This window comes from Stomoxys calcitrans, chromosome 1 (assembly GCF_963082655.1).
Source record: "Stomoxys calcitrans chromosome 1, idStoCalc2.1, whole genome shotgun sequence".
Lineage (NCBI taxonomy): Eukaryota > Metazoa > Arthropoda > Insecta > Diptera > Muscidae > Stomoxys > Stomoxys calcitrans.
The window spans coordinates 174263644-174286805 of record NC_081552.1 but is presented as its reverse complement, the minus strand read 5'-3'; the positions used below and the strand labels follow the sequence as shown (position 1 = coordinate 174286805).

The window sequence follows — 23162 nt, the reverse complement described above, 5'->3', positions numbered from 1 at the left end:
AATTGCGACCTCTAGAGGCTCAAGAAGTCAAGATCCCAGATCGGTTTATATGGCAGCTACATCAGGTTATGAACCGATTTAAACCATATTTAGCACAGTTGTTGGATATCGTAACAAAACACGTCGTGCAAAATTTCATTCCAATCGGATAAGAATTGCGCACTCTAGAGGCTCAAGAAGTCAAGACCCAAGATCGGTTTATATGGCAGCTATATAAGGTTATGGACCGATTTGAACCATACTTGGCACAGTTGTTGGATATCATAACAAAACACGTCGTGCAAAATTTCATTCCAATCGGATAAGAATTGCGCACTCTAGAGGCTCAAGAAGTCAAGACCCAAGATCGGTTTATATGGCAGCTATATCAGGTTATGGACCGATTTGAACCATACGTGGCACAGTTGTTGGATGTCATAACAAAACACGTCGTGCAAAATTTCATCTCAATCGGATAAGAATTGCGCACTCTAGAGGCTCAAGAAGTCAAGACCCAAGATCGGTTTATATGGCAGCTATATCAAAACATGGACCGATATGACCCATTTACAATACCAACCGACCTACACTAATAAGAAGTATTTGTGCAAAATTTCAAGCGGCTAGCTTTACTCGTTCGGAAGTTAGCGTGCTTTCGACAGACAGACGGACGGACGGACGCACATGGCTAGATCGACATAAAATTTCACGACGATCAAGAATATATATACTTTATGGGGTCTCAGACGAATATTTCGAGTAGTTACAATCAGAATGACGAAATTAGTATACCCCCATCTTATGGTGGAGGGTATAAAAAAAGGCTTCATATATATTTTCAAAATTTGGAAACAGTCACGTGACACACATCCCTTCTGTTCTTTTTAAATCCCTTGATCTTTCGCTTAATGTTAATATCTAAAGTAAATTTAATAAAATTATTTGATTTTTAAACCCTCCACCATAGGATGGGGGTATACTAATTTCGTCATTCTAAGTATGTGTAACTCCTCGAAATATTTGTCTAAGACCCCATAAAGTATATATATTCTTGATCGTCATGACATTATAAGTCGATCTAGCCATGTCCGTCCGTCTGTCTGTCGAAAGTACGCTAACTTTCGAAGGAGTAAAGCTAGCCGCTTGAAATTTCGCACAGATTTATTTTATTAATGTATGTCGGTTGGGACTGTAAATGGGCCAAATCGATCCATGTTTTGATATAGCTGCCATATAGACTGGTCTTGGATCTTGACTTTTTGAGCCACTAGAGGGCGCAATTCTCATCCGATTTGGTTGAAATTTTTTTGCATGAGGTGTGTTATTATCACTTCCAACAACAGTGATGAGTATGGTTGAAATCGGTCCATAACCTGATATAGCTGTCATATAAACCTATCTGGGGTCTTGACTTCTTGAGCGTCTAGAAGGCGCAATGCCTTTCTGATTTGGCTGAAATTTTGCACGACGGGTTAAATTATGACTAGCAACCAACTAAGTATGGTTCAAATCGGTCCATAACCTGATATAGCCGCCATATAATCCGACTTTGAATCTTGAATTCTTGAGCCACTGGAGGGCGCAGTTCTTATCCGATTTGGCTGAAATTTTCGCATGACGCATTTTGTTATGCCTTCTAACAACTTTGCCAAATATGGTTCAAATCGATCCATAACCTGATATAGCTGTCATATAAACCGATCTGGGATCTTGACTTCTTGAGCCTCCAGAGGGCGTAATTATTATCCTATTTGGCTGAAATTACAATTACAACGGTTTCTCCTATGACCTTTAACATACGTGTGAAGTATGGTCCAAATCGATCTATAGTCTCATACAGCTCCCATATAAACCAATCTCCGTATTTCACTTCTTGAGCCCGCAAAGGGCGCAATTCTTACTCATATTGTCTGAAATTTTACACAATGAATTCTACTATGGTCTCCAACATTCAATTCAGTTATGGTCCGTATTGGACCATAACTTGTATAGCTCCAATTTTATAGCAATTCTTTTCTTTTGTCCTTTGTTTGCCTAAAAAGAGATATCGGGAAAAGAACTCGACAAATGCGATCTATGCTGGAGGTTATATAAGATCCGGCCCGGCCAGACTTTGCACGCTTTTACTTGTTTTATATATATTTTGTTCGCAGTCCATATTAAAATTTGTATTTTTATATCCTCCACTGTAGGATGGGGGTATCGATCCATGTTTTGATATAGCTGCCATATAAACCGGTCTTGGATCTTGACTTCTTGAGCCACTAGAGGGCGCAATTCTCCTCCGATTTGGCTAAAATTTTGCTCGAAGTGTTTTTTATGACATCGAAGTACTCAGCTAAAAAGGTCCATAACCTGATATAGCTGTCATATAAACCGATCTGGGATCTTGGGTTCTTGAGCCACTAAAGGGCGTAATTCTCATCCGATTTGGCTGAAATTTTGCATGAAGTGTTTTGTTGTGATTTCCAACAACTGTGCTAAGTATGGTTCAAATAGGTCGGTTACCTGATATAGCTGCCATATATACCGATCTTGGATCTTGACTTCTTGAGCCAATAGAGGGTGCAATTCTTATCCGATTTGGCTGAAATTTTGCATGAAGTTGTTTGTTATAACTTCTAATAACTAAGTATGCTTTAAGTCAGTCCATAACCTGATATAGCTGCCTATAAACCGATCTGGGATCTTGATTTCTTAAGCCTTTAGAGGGCGCAATTCTTATTCGATTTTGCTGAAATTTTGTACAACGGCTTCTCCCATGACCTTCCATATACATGTCCAAAATGGTTTTAATCGATCTATAGCCTGATAGAGCTCCCACATAAACCCATATCCCGATTATGCTTCTTGAGCTCGGCCGAACTTAGCACACTCTTACTTGTAAGTGTTAGGTAAAGCTGGATATTTTCTTGATACGTGTGGTCCTGCTCTATAATTTATAATATCTGTATCTTGTTGTGCAAGAAGAAATAAATAAATAAAAAATAAAGTTGCCCATAACAAAACCACAACAAAAAAAAAATTGTTTTGCCCAAGGCGTATTTAATAAATTGGCCGCATTAGCACAGCTGATGAAATTGACATGTCAATTTGAATTTTTGAATTCGCCTTATAAAAATATAGATTTCAAAATAAATATTCTCTAAATTGATTTTTGTGCTTGCTGCAGTTATGGTTCTTAAAATTAGGTCATATAATGGTACGCGTCTAACAACCTTAATTGCTATCAGCTTCACTCAGGGAACTAGGTGCATTGTGTCGCCCCCGAAAAAGATTCAAAAAGTGCCGTGGAACACAGACAAAATTTACGGCAGTACAATGTCAGAAATTAGAATAAAGAAAATAAGGAACCAACATGTATGACAATAACGGAAGCCAGGCGGGCTGGAGAAGTTCCCTCCTAGCTACCATTTTAAGCCCTATTGCAGTCAAGAATGTCGAGAGGACTATGTTCTGGAAATAGTTTAGACAGGAAAAATGGTGTTCATCTAGCCATAGTCCTGCGTCTACCCCCGCAATTTCAGGACAGTGCCACAATAGGTGATCAACCGTCTATAACTCCTCCTCATCCCCACAAATCATGCGTAAGTCCGCCATGTGACCAGCACGACGTCAAAGTCCTGACATTGCAAGAACCTCAAAAAGGGGTACAAAAACCGTCCTTGTGGTGATTGAGCCCTTTATTAGTGGTACGCTTATTATCGTGCTCATCAAAATAGTATGAACTCAATTCAGGAGGAATTCGTATGTCCACCAGAGAGTCATGCATTTGATACATGTGATATGTGGTCTCTAGTTACAATCGAAAAATACGCTTATGAAGTTGGAAACAATCTCAGCCAAATTGGAATTGAGCCTGAACTACCCTGGTCTGCACTTGGTAGCTATTTTATCGCTACAATAGTGAAAACTATTTAAACCTGCCACCTTGATGGTTTTGTGGGTATAGCCTCTGGAGCTAATGGGAGTTTGGACATTTTTAAATTTGTTTTTTCTTGCTTGAAACTTATTTATTAATAAACTCCTTTCTGCTTGCTTTGATTGGTTGAAGCAAATTTGCCGTAAATTTTAAATGTCACGGCGAATCGAATTTTCTTCGCCCTGTATACAAATGTTGACATATCAAGTTTCCAAAAGAGATGCTTTGTTGTAGCAATTCGCCGATGCGGCCACCTTATAAATACGCCTCGGTTTTACCAATTTTTTTCAACAGTTAAGTATTTATCATCAATTTTCAAATGGCAATGTCAAGATATAATAATTTTAACAAAATCATCACTTAATCATAAACAAATTAATATGTGTGTGTAAGCGGCTAGTAAACTCTACAACATTCCTATCAATTGACACGCAGCCAACATCTCTATAGCTGCCATTAGACGATAAGACATGTCATATGAGCTGAACGTCGTACGTCGAATACGAATAGACTGCGCTTTAATCGGCATGACTTCTCATATGTATTGTACTGTTTTTTATAAACATTTATTTTTGTCCTATTAGTCTGTATGCTGAAGACTCTTGAGAGGTTGATAGTAACATATCTAAGGGCAAAGATTCTTGGAGATCGTCTGTCGCGGCAGAAGCATGCATATAGTAGAGGCAAATTCACTGAAACAGCCCTTCGGCTACATAAAGAGATCTCTCGCTTTCAAGGAATATACAATGCTACCATTGCTACCATTACCATGTAAAATCGATGTCAATCATGAAGGAGTTGGAGTTTCTAGGCATCAACTGTACCGTAAGAAAGTTTATTAATAACTTACTTACTAAAAGATGCATTTCGGCAGGCTTGGGATCTGTGGACCTGAAAACATGGGTCAGCAGCGGAACACCTCAAGGAGGTGTAGTGTCTCCTCTACTTTGGATTATGGCTATTAACAATATATTATTGTCTCTGGAAGAAAAAGGTGCAAATGTGGTCGTGGCGTATGCTGATGACGTGGCAATTGCGGTTAGGGGAAAGTTTCCCAGCACCCTAAGAGATATACTTCAGGGAGCTCTACGTGACACAGCAAAGTGGGCTACCGAAAGTGGTGTAGCTATAAATCTGTGCAAGACGGAGGTAGTTCTTTTCAGTAGGAGATACAAGCTGCCTACAGTGAACCTGTCTCCTTGGGAGGAGAGAATGTTCCATTTACAGAAAGCGCAAAACCCCTGGGTGTTTTACTGGACAGGAAATTGAACTTCAAATCCAACAATTTGGAAAGGGAAAGAAAGACAACTCTTGCGGCCATTAAATCCCTGGAGAACGTATTTGTGAACACAAAAACCGCCCTCGACTGTCGGTGATCTCTCAACGAAATGGCTGAACAGTTCAAAATTCACCTGTTCTGGATGCCTGGCCACAGAGATATCAACCAGCTCTCGTTGGAACAAGAAAATATAATAGACCATTGACAAAACACCTATACAAACCAACTTGTAGACATCATAGCTGTGGAATTGCCTGGCGCCTAAAATACCTTCAATCAGCTATCGATGGAACAAGAAAACACAATAGACCATTGACAAAACACCTATAAAAACCAACTAGTAGACATCACAACTGTGGAATTGCCTGGAGCCTAAAATACCTTCAAGGCGACTCAGGACATTGCCCAGCCCAACCATGGCACCCCTTGTCCTGAAATGTTTGAGGGTACCCCGTGATCCATCACCTTTTTCCGCTCTGCCGCTGTCTAGTCACTTACCCCATATTGCGTTGATTTAGTGTTCCATCACTCAATTAATAAGGCAAGTATTTTCAATGATAATTCATAATACAAATTCACGTTTTTTTTTTAATTGGAAAAAGTTTTACATCATTAATAATGTTAAGATAAAAAACAAAATTAAAAATTTGAATTTAAAAAAATTTAACTTAATTCACCTGGGACTAATAACTTTCAAACAATTACAAGAAAAAGTTAAACTTTTGATATAAAATCGTTAACTTTCCTTTTATAAACAACTTTTATTTACAAAGAGAAACAATATTAAAAAATTTTGTAATTTCCCCTCTTTTCAGATGGCTTGTGTGGCTTCGGATGAAAGTCAATGGACTGCCAGTATAGAAGGTGGCCTTGGTGGCGGCCCCTGCGGTCAATAAGGTCCCATCGAGTTCTCGTCTGTCCGTCTATTCTTTGCCAAGAATTCTCTAGTCCTAGTGTAGTTGTCGCAGTTAGTTTTTGTCTAAAAAAATATTTTTTGTTTCTTTTCAGGGGTTTTCTGTTTTGCTGCTTCTTCAGCTCAGTAGGGTCAACATCGGCTGAAAGGGGCAAGGAAATATCCTTTAAATTCTTACTACCGAACCTAACGATAAGCTCATGTTTAGGTCAAAGTCTGCATCAAAATCAACGGGTGAGTCTGTAACATTTCAGTTCTTTTTGTTTTATTCTTCACTAGCTGACCCGCGCCCGCTCCGCTGCGCCTTTTACTTTATATGGAACAAAAGTTTCCTTGGAATATTTATTTTCGACAATTAAAGAGCTTTTAGAGAAATTCCATGCTACGAAAATAGTATATCGCTTGACTAACAGTCTGAATCCCATATCTTTATTGGTCTACGAATTTAAGTTTGGATGTAAGGTGTACTCCATTCTTAAAATACTTTATTTCAGCCCAATATTCTCTTGATATCTGATTTAGGGGTGTTTTCGGGGGTAAGGTGGTCCCCCAGACACTTGGCCCGGAAAAAATATTAGCATCGTGCCCTTCTTTCAAATACCAATTATTTAAACCCCATATTAGCATTGGTTTTGAGGGAAGTTTACAGAATGAGGCGTCCCCCAAACACATGGCCCCGAAATAGGTTATTAAACTAGTTTTCTAATCTTAAATACCTTTCATTTGAGCCACATATTGGCATGGTCGAAAAAGTTTTACCCTTTGGGGGTGTTTTGGGGATTGGGGTGGTCCCCCAAACACTAAGCGCCTTGGTAAGCAAATACGTCCTATTTGGGAGTTGTTATGGTGGTGGGACGTTCCCTAGACAGTTGGTCCCTAATGTTGATAAGCCCTATAATCCCACGTTTCTGGAGGTCCATCCCTTCCCCAAAACACCCCCTAACAGAGGTCCCTAATATCCCAACGTGGTCCCACATTTGGATATTAGATTCGTATTCTACTCGCAATACGAATGCCATGGTCGGTAAATATGTTCGATTTAGGGGTGTTTTTGAGGTTGGGGTGATTCCCCTAACACTTGGTCCGACAATTGGATATCAGATACGTTTTCTTATCCTAAATACCTTACATTTGAGTCCCATATTTTCGTGATTGGTGTAAATACATGTTTGGTAGGTTTAAGGGTGGGGCGGCCCCCTAGGTACCCCATCCGAAATTTGGATACCAAATTTTTATTTTTAGGGTACTATATGAGAGCACACAAAATTTTGCTTAAATCGCACCACCCATCTCCGAGATCTGGCGTTTCTGAAAATTAGGGTAGGGGGAAGAAGGGTCCGCCCCCCTTCAGATATCAAAACATGTAGTACCCTATTTTCACCGCGGGATCATTATGCACCATCTGTGAAAGTTTCAAGAAAATCGGTTCAGCCGTTTCTGAGTCTGTAAGGAACACACAAACAAACACAAATTCATTCTTATATATATTGATAGATAGCTGAACCTGGCCCGCTTCGCTTCTTCTTTGCATTCACTAAGTTACGTATATATTTTGCGTGCATGTTTTTATAGAACTTTTGGACTATTGTGGAAGCTTGTCCCAGGGTAGGAGGGTTAAACAAAAAATACCGAAAACAGTCAAAGATTAGTTCCTTCATTTTATTTATTCGAAGGACAGACAACTTGTCAAAACAGTAGTGAAAAGCATGTGATCAACTTTGAACACACTCTCCTGTACCTCTCGCGCTCTTTTTCTTTGTTCGGGTTTGGGGGCTATTCAAATAATTTCTATCTCCCAATAGATGGCGCTGAATTTGTTGTTGGTGATGCTCGCTTTTGTTTCCAATCACATTGTCATCATTTTGTCTATTTTTAAATTCAATCGAATTTCCACTTTTTTCGGCCTATCTTATGTCACCGTTGCGCATAGGTAAGCATCTTCGGCTTACCCATGCCAAAAATATCAGAAACAAGTAAACGCGTGCTAAGTTCGGCCGGGCCGAATCTTATATACCCTCCACCATGGATCGCATTTGTCGAGTTCTTTTCCCGGCATCTCTTCTTAGGCAAAAAAGGATATAAGAAAAGAGTTGCTCTGCTATTAAAACGATATCAAGATATGGTCCGGTTCGGACCACAATTAAATTATATGTTGGAGACCTGTGTAAAATTTCAGCCAATTCGTATAAGAATTGCGCCCATTGGGGCTCACGAAGTAAAATAGAGAGAACGATTTATACGGGATCTGTATCGGACTATAGACCGATTCAGACCATAATAAACACGTTTGTTGATGGTCATGAGAGGATCCATCGTACAAAATTTCAGGCTTATCGGATAATAATTGCGACCTCTAGGGGTCAAGAAGTCAAGATCCCAGATCGGTTTATATGGCAGCTATATCAGGTTATGAACCGATTTGAACCTTATTTGACACAGTTGTTGAAAGTAAAAATAAAAAATGCAAAATTTCAGCCAAATCGGATAGGAATTGCGCCCTCTAGAAGCTCAAGAAGTCAAATCCCCAGATCTGTTTATATGACAGCTATATCAGGTTATGAACCGATTTAAACCATACTTGACACAGTTGTTGGGTATCATAACAAAACACGTCGTGCGAAATTCCATTCCAATCGGATAAGAATTGCGCCCTCTAGAGGCTCAAGAAGTCAAGACCCAAGATCGGTTTATATGGCAGCTATATCATGTTATGGACCGATTTGAACTATACTTGGCACAGTTGTTGGATATCATAGCAAAACACGTCGCGCAAAAAGTCATTCCAATCGGATAAGAATTGCGCACTCTAGAGGCTCAAGAAGTCAAGATCCAAGATCGGTTTATATGGCAGCTATATCAAAACATGGACCGATATGGCCCATTTACAATACCAACCGACCTACACTAATAAGAAGTATTTGTGCAAAATTTCAAGCGGCTAGCTTTACTCCTTCGGAAGTTAGCGTGCTTTCGACAGACAGACGGACGGACGGACGGACGGACAGACGGACGGACGGACATGTCTAGATCGACATAAAATGCCACGACGATCAAGAATATATATACTTTATGGGGTCTCAGACGAATATTTCGAGTAGTTACAAACAGAATGACGAAATTAGTATACCCCCCATCTTATGGTGGAGGGTATAAAAATTTTAGCACTGGATATTCCTTCAATAATAGTTGCGACAATAATGATTATCCATTTATGACTTCAGTACAAAAAAATACGGCCTAGACCACTAAATTTGTTTTTTCTTTTTGCACCCTCCATCATAATTTAATTTCGCCATTCCATTCGTAAAGCATCGAAATATTCATCTGAGACCCAACAAAGTATATATGTATATTTTTGATCGTCTTGACATTCTAAGTCGATTAAGATATGTCGGTCCGTCCATCTGTCGAAGACATGCTAACCTTCTAAGGGATAAAGCTAGGCGCATTAAAATTTTGCACAAATACTTCCTATTAGTTTAGGTCAGTTGGGATTTTAAATGGGTGGTATTGGTCTATGTTTTGAGCGCCCCTAAACGCCGCGATTCTTATCCGATTTGTCTCTAATTTTGTATAAGATATTTTGTTATGACTTCCAACATCTGTGATAAGTATGCTTCAAACCGGTTTAAAATTTGATGTAGCTCCCATGTAAACCGATCTCCTAATTAGACTCTATGAACCTCTAGAGGGCGCAATTCTTATGCGATTTGGCTAAACATTATTTTAACGACTTCTCCTATGACCTTCCACATACGTGCCAAATATGGTCTGAATGGGTCCATAACCTGATATAACTCCCATATGAACCGATCTCACGATTTTAATTCTTAAGCCACTATAGGGCTCAATTCTAATCCAATTTTTGCTGACATTTTGCGCAATGACATCTACTATGGTCTCCAACAGCCAAACCAAACATGTTCCGGATTGGTTGATAACCTGAAATAGCTCCAATAGCTGTGCAATTTATATCCATCATCCTTTGTTTGCCTATAAAGAGATATCGGGCAAAAAAATGATAAATGAGATCCATGGTAGAGGGTATGTATGATATGGCCCGGCCGAACATTTCCTGCTTTTGCTGTTGTCACACAATTCGTTCACCAAGTCATTGAAAACAGTTATTATCCCTTTAAATAATCAGCTGCTTTCAATGACTTGGCGAACGAATCGAGTGACAAAACGAAAAAATGTGTGCTCATCGGCATGCCATTTGGGCTCGACTATAAAAATGGGGCTTATTATCTTTCAGCTAAATTTGCGATCAAACCCGCTCCACTGAGCTTTCGCTTTCAAGACATAGAAAAATGTTACCTCTGTAACGTAACCTACTCTCCAACAGCTCTGATTCTGTGTACGTTCGTTGAGCCTCCCCTCTACCAGTTTAACTCAAACTTGGATATTCGCACTCTACTTAACAAAGTTTTATCTTTGGCAAAGATAGCCACATAAACTACCTGTATTATCTTTCTTAGGGTGGGAAATTTGCAAAAAATAGTACAGCAAGCAACCACATCGAAATTCCTAGACTTTATTTTTCTTTATTTTTCGGACCGATAGGTTGCCATAACAAAGATAAATGCTGCATGATCAATTTTTACCACTCTGCTCTCTCTCTATTCGTGGTGGCGTCTCCATTCAGTTGATCAATTTACAAACAGAATAGATGGCGCTTATTTAAATGTTAGTGCTGCCATCGATAAGGGAAAGGTTTAGACTTTTATACCCAAAATGTTAACAAAATAACTTAAAAGTTCTCCGCTCCATGTCGCCCTGGATGCTTGCGCAATCACATATAAACGACTGAGAATATGACATTTCTCCCATCTGTTAGAGCTTTTTTGAACATACAGGGTGGCTGATGAATATTGCTACAATGATGAATATTGCTACATTTTTTTTTCGGTGTATGGAATACATTTTTCTTTTATTCATGTTAAATTAAATTATTAAATTAATTATTAAATTATTATTAATTAAATTAATTAATTAATTAATTAAATTAATTATTAAATTATTATTATTAAATAGAAAAAAAGTTATTACATTTTTTTTTGGTAGCGGCTTTCATCAGCCACCCTGTATGTTATGAATCTATAAATTTCCTTTGTCTATGCTGCTACTCGCTTGGAGCGGCTTAGGGCCTATAATATTGATCATCATGTGTTAGTTGTCTATAACTGACTATATGGCTACTTGTTGAATAGTCATAAATTAGTCTTCTTCAAATCAAACCAAATTGCCATATTAAGCGATTCTCAGTGGTAGAGAACTAATTTGCCGGTCTTTATATTAGGTGCGGTGGCAACAGTTCATAGTAAATTAACCATGTAAAACTTTTGAACATGAAAGTGTTGCCCAGCAGCACGTTGTTTGGACTTGTCTAGGAAAAGAAGGCTTCTTGTCGATGAACTAAAAATTGCGGCCACCTTGACTTAAGGTTTGCAACTGCTCCTATCACACTGAACGTCATAACTTTGGGAGTACGGCGGCAGTGTCCTGTTAGGTCGTTATAATTGATCAACTATCGAGGTGAGGTGGTCCGCTAGATATATGAGCAGAATAAAGATATCATATTCGCAGTCCACATCCTTATACTTTGAATTTAACCCCACATTGCCATAATTGGTGCATACAGCAGTTTCGTGGGGGACGCCTGACTCCATCTGCCACTTGAGCACAAATTTGAATGACGCACTCTACTTTAAAATATCTATTACTTGATCCCCCATTGTTTTAATGGGGAGGTAAAGCACCACCTAGATTCTTGGACACAAAGCTTAATGGCTCATCTAGCTAGGATCGAATTATGTTCCCGTTTGAGGGTGGGGAGACCCGCAACTACTTGGACCTCACATTTTATGCCATATTCGTAGTCTTGTCTCGAATACCTTTCATTTGAGTCCCATATTGATATTTACGTCCAATATGTTTGTGTGAGGGAGTTTTTGGGGTTGGATGACCCCTCGCGTACTTCATCCTAATTTTTAATACCATATTCGTATTCTACTCCCCAATACCTTTCATTTGATACCCATATTGTCCCACTTTTGATTTTAGGTGGTGTTTTTGGGGTAACGGGGGAGGGTCCGCCCCCTTTCAATATCAAAAAAACTAAAAAGCCGTTTTCTCCTTCCTGAACATTTTTGTAATCCACTCCCAAATACCTTTCATTCGAGTCCCATATTGTCTTTATCTTCCAATAAACCTATTTTAGGGGGTTTCGTGTTTGGTGCGGCCCCCCAGTTACTTGGATCCAATTTTTAATATGAAATTCGTTGTCTACTCTTGAATAACTTTCATTTGAATCCTATATTGTTCCGATCGGTTCACTTTTATTTTGGGGTCGTACTTTTAGGGTATGGGAGACGGTCCGCCCCCCTTCCAATATCAATAAATTATATAGCCTTTTGCTCCTTCCGAACCACTCCCCACAATCTGTGAAAATTTTAAAGAAATCGGTTCAGCCGTTTTTGAGTCTATACGGAAAAAACTAATTTACAAACCCACAAACAAACATACAAACAAACACAAATTCATCCTTATACATATCCTTATATATATGTATATAGATAGCTGATCCCGGATCGCTTCGCAGCGCTTCCTTTTACACCATATGAATTATAACTTTCTTTTCAATTACACTTCTTTGCATTCACTTAGTTACGTATATATTTTGCGGGCATGTTTTTATAGAATTTTTGGACTATTGTGGAAGCTTGTCGCAGGGTAGGAGGGTTAAACAAAAAATACCGAAAACAGTTAAAGATTAGTTCCTTCATTTTATTTATTCGAAGGACAGACAACTTGTCAAAACAGTAGTGAAAAGCATATGATCAACTTTGAACACACTCCTGTACCTCTCGCACTCTTTTTCTTTGTTCGGGTTTGGTTGGCTATTCAAATAATTTCTATCTCCCAATAGATGGCGCTGAATTTGTTGTTGGTAATGCTCGCTTTTGTTTCCAATCACATTGTCATCATTTTGTCTATTTTTAAATTCAATCGAATTTCCACTTTTTTCGGCCTATCTTATGTCACCGTTGCGCATGGGTAAGCATCTTCGGCTTACCCATGCACTGAATATTCCTTCCTTCCTTTTACCACTGGATATTCCTTAAATAATAGTTGCGACAAAAATCATTATCCATTTATGACTTCAGTACAAAAACATACGGCCTAGACCACTAAATTTGTTTTTTCTTTTATACCCTCCATCATAATCTGAGACCCAACAAAGTATATACAATATGTATATTTTTGTTCGTCTTGACATTCTAAGTCGATTTAGCCATATCGGTCCGTCCATCTGTCGAAGGCATGCTAACCTTCTAAGGGATAAAGCTAGGCGCATTAAAATTTTGCACAAATACTTCCTATTAGTTTAGGTCAGTTGGGATTTTAAATGTGTGGTATTGGTCTATGTTTTGAGCGCCCCTAAACGCCGCGATTCTTATCCGATTTGTCTCTAATTTTGTATAAGATATTTTGTTATGACTTCCAACATCTGTGATAAGTATGCTTCAAACCGGTTTAAAATTTGATGTAGCTCCCATGTAAACCGATTTATATCCATCATCCTTTGTTTGCCTATAAAGAGATATCGGGCAAAAAAATGATAAATGATCCATGGTAGAGGGTATGTATGATATGGCCCGGCCGAACATTTCCTACTTTTGCTGTTGTCACACAATTCGTTCGCCAAGTCATTGAAAACAGTTATTATCCCTTTAAATAATCAGCTGTTTTCAATGACTTGGCGAACGAATCGCGTTACAAAACGAAACAAAATGTGTGCTCATCGGCATGTCATTTGCGCTCGACTATAAAGGGGGCTTCTTGTCTTTCAGCTAAATTTGCAATCAAACCCGCTCCACTGAGCTTTCGCTTTCAAGACGTAGAAAAATGTTACCTCTGTAATGTAACCTACTCTCCAACAGCTCTAATTCTGTGTACGTTCGTTGAGCCTTCCCCTCTAACAGATTAACACAAACTTGGATATTCGCACTCTATTAAATAAATTGTATCTATTGGAAAGATAGCCACATAAACTACCTGTATTATCTTTCTTAGGGTGGGAAAAAATAGTACAGCAAACAACAGCAACGAAATTGCTAGACTTTCTTTATTCTACGGACCGACAGGTTGCCATAATAAAGATAAATGCTGCATGATCAATTTTTACCACTCTGCCCTCTCTCTGTTCGTGGTGTCGTCCCCATTCAGTTGATCCATTTGCAAACAGAATAGATGCCGCTTATTTAAATGTTAGTGCTGCCATCGATAAGGGAAAGGTTTAGACTTTAATACCCAAAATGTCGATGAGCTAAAAATGGCCGCCACCTTGACATAAGGTTTGCAACTGCTCCTATCACATTTAACGTCATAACTTTGGGGGTCGGCGGCAGTGTCCTGTTAGGTCGTTATAATTAATCAACTATTTCGAGGTGAGGTCGTCCGCTAGATAAATGAGAAGAATAAAGATATCATATTCGCAGTCCACAACCTTATACTTTGAATTTAACCCCATATTGTCATAATTGGTGCATACAGCAGTTTCGTGGGGGACGCCTCACTCCATCTGCCACTTGAGCACAAATTTGAATGTCGCACTCCACTTGAAAATATCTAGCATCCATTGTTTTGATGGGGAGGTAAAGCACCACCTAGATTCTTGGCCACAAAGTTTAATGTCATATTCGTAATCTGCTACCAAATGCTTTTAATTTGAGGCTCATCTAGCTAGGATCGAATTATTGGGTTGTCGAAAAAGTAATTGCGGATTTTTTAAAAGAAAGTAAATGCATTTTTAATAAAACTTAGAATGAACTTTAATCAAATATACTTTTTTTACACTTTTTTTCTAAATTAAGCTAAAAGTAACAGCTGATAACTGACAGAAGAAAGAATGCAATTACAGAGTCACAAGCTGTGAAAAAATTTGTCAACGCCGACTATATGAAAAATCCGCAATTACTTTTTGGGAAACTCAATATATTCCCATTTGAGGAGGGGGAGACCCGCAACTACTTGGACCTCTCAATTTATGTCATATTCGTAGTCTAGTCCCGAATGCCGAATGCCATTGATATTTAAGTCCAATATGTTTGTGTAGGGGAGTTTTTGGGGTTGGACGACCCCTCGCATACTTCATCCCAATTTTTAATACCCAATTTTGATACCCATATTGTCCCTATTGGCTCACTTTTGATTTTAGGTGGTGTTTTTGGGGTGACGGGGAAGGGTCCGCCCACTTTCAATATAAAAAAAAACTGAAAAGCCGTTTCCTCCTTCCTGACCATTTTCGAAATCTACTCCCAAATATCTTTCATTCGAGTCCCATCTTGAATACCTTTCATTTGAATTCTATATTGTTCCGATCGGTTCACTTTTATTTTGGGGTAGTACTTTTAGGGTAAGGGGGAGGGTTCGCCCCCTTCCAATATCAATAAATTATATAGCTTATTGCTCCTTCCGAACCACTCCCCATAATGTGTCAAAATTTGAAAGAAATCGGTTCAGCCGTTTTTGAGTCTATACGGAACAAACAAATTTACAAACCCACAAACAAACAAACAAACATACAAACAAACAAAGAAACATAAATTATATATATATATATATATATATATATATATATATATATATATATATATATATATATATATATATATATATATATATATATATATATATATATATATATATATATATATATATATATATATATATATATATATATATATATATATATATATATATATATATATATATATATATATATATATATATATATATATATATATATTTTAAATAACATTTACATTTTGTATCACATTCATTTTCATTTCAAAAAAACAAAGTTCAATAAAACAAATTCATAACATTTTTTTCTGCTGTTTTTTTCCTCTTGTCTTTCGCTGAACTCCACCTCCATTAGCAGCCAAGTCCCAATCGAAAAATAAAGACGCTCCTTTGGGTCAACGGCCGGCTTGGCTTGGATTCGCCTCCATCATCAAATTTGGATTCCAGCGGGCACCAACAAAACATATGGTGGTAGCCACAGTTGTCACTTCGTGTCCGCTTGCTGTTTCTTTCATTGGCAGGAGGCGAATTCTAACCATCAGGTGGCGCTGGCTACCTTCTATCCGCCCGCTAGTAGATGACGCTAGGGTTGCAAATTAGGCCACACACCACAAATTTTGCGGATATGAACATTCGCAAGTTATTCGCGATCTTCTGTTGTTCCTGTGGTATCACAATGGACGAAAACGTCAAAGTGAGTCTGATGGCAGACTGCCGCTTAAACCTACCTTGTTTATTTTAATAGGGGCATCAACACTGTGATCCGTTAGGCACCACCTCTACAAAGTGAAATTTTACATTGCAGAAGGCCGCACTACATCAGACATCTTTTTATGCCTTCGCTAGAATTTGAACGTGGACATGCAAACCTTTTCGCCTTATTAGCTTCCATTATAACAAAAAAAAAAAAAAAAAACAATAAAACAAAAGTTAAGTTTTAACTCACAATGTTGCGAGTTTGTTTTTATTGCGACAATATGTTGATTCAGCTAATCCTAAATAAAAAAAAATACAAATAATGTGTGATTATGTAAACTAATTTTTTTTTCTTATTTTTTGTTTTTGTTTTATGCTTTAAAACTTACAAGCTAGGTAAGTTACATACATACGAATTACACATATAAAAATTGTTCCTGAGTCACTGGAGTGGGTATACAAGCATCACAAAGGGGTCCTATATGAATGAACATACAAACAAGCTTGATGTATGTTTGTTGGCTTGTGTGTGAAAGAAAAATAGGATAACATTTAAATACATATATATTTTGGGGAATGGACCCTCAAATGATCATGCAGGCTAGTGAGGTCAAGTAAAAGTATTGGGTAGGAGTTCCAATTAAAACAATGACTTTTGGACTTTCGTAAAAAGGTGTTCGAAATACAAATGACCGGCACAGGGTCAAAACAAAACAAAATCGCCCCTTGCTTTGTAACTCAGAAACCATTTAGGATTTTTTATTATTTCTTTTGTTTAATTTACACTAAATTCTAGGAGTTAAAAAACATGTTGACTTGAGATTTATTATTTGGTGCAATCTTTGGCAATCTGGCGGATGACCCGGCACATGAGCTCCCCACAGATGGCTTGTCGTGATTTTCCTACACCCACCACCTCCTCGTGATTGGCCTCATCCTCGCTGCTGTCATAGTCGGTGGCACATTTGTTGGTAATCAAACTAAAGGCAAATACTGTCATGTCACAATGCCGGGCAGTGATTACCTCATGGACGGTACTCATGCCCACTGCATCTACGCCCATGGTGCGCAACATTCTCAATTCGGCTACGGTCTCATAGTTGGGTCCTCCCAAACAGGTGTAGACTCCCTCATGGACCTCATTCTCGATGCCCATCTCCTTGGCCACAGCTCGGGCAGTCTTTATCAAGTGGGCATTATAGGCATTTGTCATGGGTGGGAAACGAGGTCCGAAACGGGTATCGTTGGGGCCCTGCAGTGGCGAGTTGCCGGCAAAGCCCATAATGTTGATGTGATCGCGTACCAACATGATGTCGCCCACCTTGAATTTGGTATTGAGACCCCCAGCAGCATTGGTGGCCATTAAATAACGAACTCCCACCAGTTTCATTACACGTACCGGCATGGAGCACTTCGCTAAGGGATAGCCCTCATAGTAATGGAAACGACCCTGCATAGCCATGACGGGCATATTTTCCAAATAGCCAAAGATCATGCGTCCCACATGGCCCTCCACGGTGGACACTGGGAAATTGGGAATGTCCTCATATTCGAAAATCTTGGTATCCTTGATGTTCTCTGCAATCGAATTCAAGCCCGAACCGCAAATAATGCCTATCACAGGGCGAACAGTGGTGCGATCCAATAGGTAATCAGCAATATCCTTGATGACTTCATAGGAATAACTGAAAAGATATGAATGAAAAACGTCAGTAGATTAGTAAATTGAATTTTCCTTTAGTTTAAAAACACATTTGGAAGACACTGAAAAGACTTAACTCCAAAGTTGTGAAAGCCGCTGAAAACATGTTCTGTTGTTTACCACAAAACAAATGAAAAATGACTGATGAATACTCAAATTTTCGATATTAAAGAATAATGGATTGTAATCAAAAACGATAAAAAATGGCTTCTTGGAAAACGAAAACCGTCAACATGCACAAAATGTTTGATGGTGTTCTACAATAAAATAAATCCCCCACAATAAAGCGATTCGTTCCCAACTACGGTAAGTATCGAACTGATGCACTCAGTTGTATGTGTCCAACGGAAGAAAACTTTGGGGTTTTTGTTGCAAGCATTACTTTCCAGTTTTTTTCTAGGCCTTTTAATTACACTTAAATGAATCACACAAACTATGGTGTAAGTTAGGCATCGATGGCCCCTTATCTTTGAATCTTTGAAATGTGAGGAACTTCCCTTTTTTTTACTTAATGAGATATTTGTGGCAAAATTTGCCTCGCCATTTTAAGATCTTCAAAGGAGAACAAGACGTCAAAAGAAAAAAGAAAATGCAACAGAATCTGCTCTTAGCAAAACCCAGCTAAAGTCTCAATGTGTCGACCGATATAAACAAACAAAAATTACGTTATCTACCGCTGGTAAACCGAAAATCATTTAATAACGAAATCGATTCGAATTTAGTCGATTCGATTTTGAGGAAAAGCTCTCCTGTGGCTTAAACCGTTTGTCAAGCACAGCCAAAAGTCAATAAATAGCTACGAGGGCAGTCCCAAAAGTAGCCGACCTGTCATACAGATGTCAAATATGAGACAAGTGAAAGCGTGCTAAGTTCGGCCGGCCGAATCTTACATACCCTCCACCATGGATCGCATTTGTCAACTTCTTTGAATGACTTTTTCAAATATATATCAGCTATATGAAGTTGTTGACCGCTATGGGACGTACGTGTCATGGCTGTTAGAAATCGTACAAAAACTTCCAACAGCTTTACTAGGTTATCAACCGATTTGGACCATACTTGAAACAGTTGTTGGAAGTCATGCCAAAACTGGCATATGTAAAACTTCAACCAAATTGGGTAAGAATTGCGCCCTCTTGTCTAATCGGGAGATCGGTTTATATGGCGGCTATATCAGGTTATGGACTGATTTAGACCATACTTGGCACAGTTGTTAGAAGTCATACCACATCGATATGTGCAAAATTTCAAATCGGATAAGGATTGCGCTCATTAGAATCTAAAGAAGTCTAATCGGGAGATCGGTTTATATGGCAGCTATACAGGTTATGGACCGATTTGAACCACATTTAGCACAATAGTTGGAAGTGAAGACCACGTGCGACATTTCAGGCGAATCGAATTAGAATTGCGCTCTCTTGAAGCTCAAAAAGTCAAGACCTCAGATCGGTTTATATGGCACAATTTTAAAAATTTCATTATTTTCGATAAAAATTTGCTAGTTTTATTGCTATTCAAAGGGTCCCCTCAGAAAGCTAAGATGGCTTCGCTAATGATGGCAGCCATATCAAAACATGGATCGATTTGGTCCATTTAAAATCCCAATCGATCTACACTAATAAGAAGTATTTGTGTAAAACTTCAGGCGTCTAGCTTTTCTCCTTAGCGTGCTTTCGACAGACAGACGGACGAAAGGACAGACTTACAGACATGGCTAGATTGACTTAAAATGTCATGACGGTCAAGAATATATATACTTTATGGGGTCTTAGATGCATATTTCGAACGGAATAACGAAATTATTTCGCCCCCATCCTATGGTGGAGGGTATAAAAAATAAATACTTTTGTGACAAGCGGCAACTTTCTAAAATATATGATTTAAGTTACAATCCGCCGCGTTATTTAGTTTTCATACCCACCACCATAGGATGGGGATATATTCATTTTGTCATTCCGTTTGCCACCGTTTGGAAGAATCATCGTCGTAAAAATCCAAGAAGATCTAGCTACATCCTTCCGTCTGTCTGTTGAAATCACGCTACAGTCTTTTAAAATAAAGATATTGAGCTGAAACTCTGCGTAGATTCTTTTTTTTGTCCATAGGCAGGTTAAGTTCGAAAATGGGCTATATAGGACTATATCTCGAAATAGCCCCCATATATATCGATTTGCCAATTTAAGGTCTTGGGCCTCTTAAAGCCACATTTATTATCCGACTTTGCTAAATTTTGGGACAGTGAGTTGTGTTAGACCTCTCGTCATCCTTGTTTAATTTGGCCCAGATCGGTCCAGATTTTAATATAGCTGTCATATAGGCCGATCTCTCGATTTAAGATCTTGGGCTAAATGCGATTTCGCAGAAATTTAGTTTAGCGATTTGTGTTAGGCTCCTCGACATCTCTTTTTAATACGGCCCAGATCGTTCTAGATTTGGATATAGCCGCCTTTTATACCGATTTCCCGATTTAAGGTTTTAGGCCCATAAAAGGTGAATTTATTAACCAATTTTGCAAAAATAAGGCACAATAAGTTGCGTTTAGCCCCTCCATATTCGTCCGTGTATGGTTACGACCAGTTCATATTTCGATAGAACTGCCATATAGACCTATCCCTCGATTAAGGACATTGGACATATAAATGACGCATTTATTGTCCGATTTCGCTGAAATTTGGGGCAGTGAGTTACGTTTGGCCCCCCGACATCCTTGTTTAATTTGGCCCAGATCGGTCCAGATTTTAATATAGCAGTCATATAGACCGATCTCTCGATTTAAGGTGTTGGGCCGATAATAGGCGCATTTATTGTCTGATTTCGCTGAAATTTGGTAAAGCGAGCTGTGTAAGTGTCCCCTATATTTCTATTCAATACGGCATAAATCGGTCCAGATTTGGATGTAGCTGCTATGTATACTGATCTCCCGATTTAATGTTTTAGACCCATAAAAGGTGAATTTATTAACCGATTTCGCTGAAATTTTGCACAACCCAAACTCGCCGGTAGGATTTGTCGAAAAGGTATGTCTCTAGGTTGAAACTATACTCTTAAGAGTATTTTCATTTGTAGCGCAGCAATAAAGAAATTACTCCTCTCCATATATTTCTACCAAATGAAGACATCCAACTTTTACATTAAAACACACTTGCCCAACTGCTGCTCTAAGTAATCGATGATTGCCATAAGAGTAAGTTTTCAATGTAAACATATTTGCAGCCTACACTGTTTGCGGCGTGCGTCCCGTTCATTCACATGTTTTGCGCACGATTTATTTGGTCTTGAAATAATTCATGCAATCGGATATTTTCCGGCTGCAGACCTTTGCTTCTATTACAAATAGAAAACAATAAACCCTTAATTTTTAACATTTTGTTTTTATTCCCTCCACCATAGGATGGGGGTATACTAATTTCGTCATTCCGTTTGTAATACCTTGAAATATGCGTCTAAGACTACATAAAGTATATATATTCTTGGTCGTCATGACATTTTCAGGCGATCTAGCCATTTTCGTCCGTCTGTCCGTCCGTCCGTTCGCCCGTCTGTCGAAAGCACGCTAACTTTGGAAGGAGTAAAGCTAGGCGCTTAAAATTTTGCACATATACTTTTTATTAGTGTAGTGTGTTTACAATCCCAACCGACCTAAACTTGACTTGACTTCTTGAACCTCTAGAGGGCCCAATTCTTTGCAATTTGGCTTTTGCACGCTTTGCAGTCACTTCCAACAACTGTGCTAAGTATGGTTCATGTCGGTTCATAACCTGCCATAGCTGCCATATAAACCGATCTGGGATCTTGACTTCTTGAGCCTCTAGAGGGCGCAATTCTCATCCGATTTGCCAAAAATTTGGTGCAATGGCTTCTCCCATGACCTTCAACATACGTGTCTAATATGGTCTGAATCGATCTATAGCTTGATAGAGCTCCCATATAAACCGATCTCCTGATTTTGCTTCTTGAGCCCCTATAAGGCGCAGTTCTTATCCGAATGGACTGAAATATTACACAATGACTTTTACAATGTTCAACATTCAATAAATTTGTGGTCCGAATCGGACTATAACTTGTTACCCTATGGTCTGCAGCTGGACAATTATTGGTAAAACATTTTGGAAGCTGATTTGCACAAAAAATTCGATCGTAGACCATGGTCGCACTAAAAAGACCAGGAAACTTCGTTTAAAGCTCGTTCAAACCAAGAATGACTAAAAAGTTAATGTTCCGCACTTCATCGTCCACACAATGACAATCCAATTCGCCAGATGTCTATCCTGCAGACTTATCCATTTGGACAGTTTTAGAAAGAAGGGTAATAAGTCTCATTATCAGATATGGGGAAGTCGGATATCAACGAAAGGGAGCTGCTTATCAAATAGCATATAAGTTGCAATCTGGCGATTTGTCATAAAGGGAATAAACTGACATTTATTACCAGCAATAGGCAGGAGGTACTATAGATGTTACCTTTTTTATCGGAGGATATAAGCTGAAAGATATGTGACTGGGAAGTGTTGGATGACCACAGCTTTTCTGATCATCGTGACATAAAATCCTGCCTTGGAGAAAATACTGCGGATGAGGTCCCTCGGCTAAGAAGAAGATGAAAGGCGGACTATGACTTCTAGCCCTGTTAACGAAATGGAAACTGCGGAAGACTTAAACATAATGATCAAGCGGTTCACGAAGAACCTGAATGATTCGCTTGTGTCGGCATTAGAGTGTCCCAAAAAGCAAGAAGTATTGTTTTTGAACGTATATACTCCATTTTTTTCCTTTTGATCCCAATAAGCGGAATACGAAATATTATGCCGATAGGTTAATGATACTCCCCGCCGCCACTACGTCCAAAGTTGAATGTAGTGCTTTAGGTCCATGCATGAAATTGGCAAACTAAGTGTACATTTATATGGAATTTGTTACAAAACCACAACTGTACCCTACATCACTACTGCTGCTGTGATAAAATGTTTAGTTCGATTCAGAGATCCCTGCTAGTTTGGCTTAATCATGTTCGTCCGTCGTTATATCCTTACTGTGCTGATAGTGCGTCTGCCCCTTTTTTTTTTGTAACTAAGATGGAGAACGA

At 38.7% G+C, this 23162-nt stretch overlaps 1 protein-coding gene and 1 long non-coding RNA gene across 4 annotated transcripts in view; both read right to left on the bottom strand.

Annotated features, from left to right (window-relative positions):
* Positions 1-15915: 15915 nt before the first annotated feature.
* LOC131997931 (uncharacterized) lies at positions 15916-16487 on the bottom strand. The gene is made up of 2 exons (XR_009398477.1): positions 16410-16487; positions 15916-16344 (listed from the first exon to the last, which is right to left on the bottom strand). It is a non-coding gene; the product is annotated as an uncharacterized LOC131997931 (long non-coding RNA).
* A 124-nt stretch (positions 16488-16611) lies between these two features.
* LOC106094639 (purine nucleoside phosphorylase) overlaps positions 16612-23162 on the bottom strand; it is a 52218-nt gene continuing 45667 nt past the window's right edge. For all 3 annotated transcript variants that reach the window (XM_059369805.1, XM_059369801.1, XM_059369809.1), the window contains one exon: positions 16612-18062. In XM_059369805.1, coding sequence (XP_059225788.1) covers positions 17204-18062 — 859 coding nt within the window. In that variant the 3' untranslated portion in view covers positions 16612-17203. The remainder of the gene's footprint in view (positions 18063-23162) is intronic.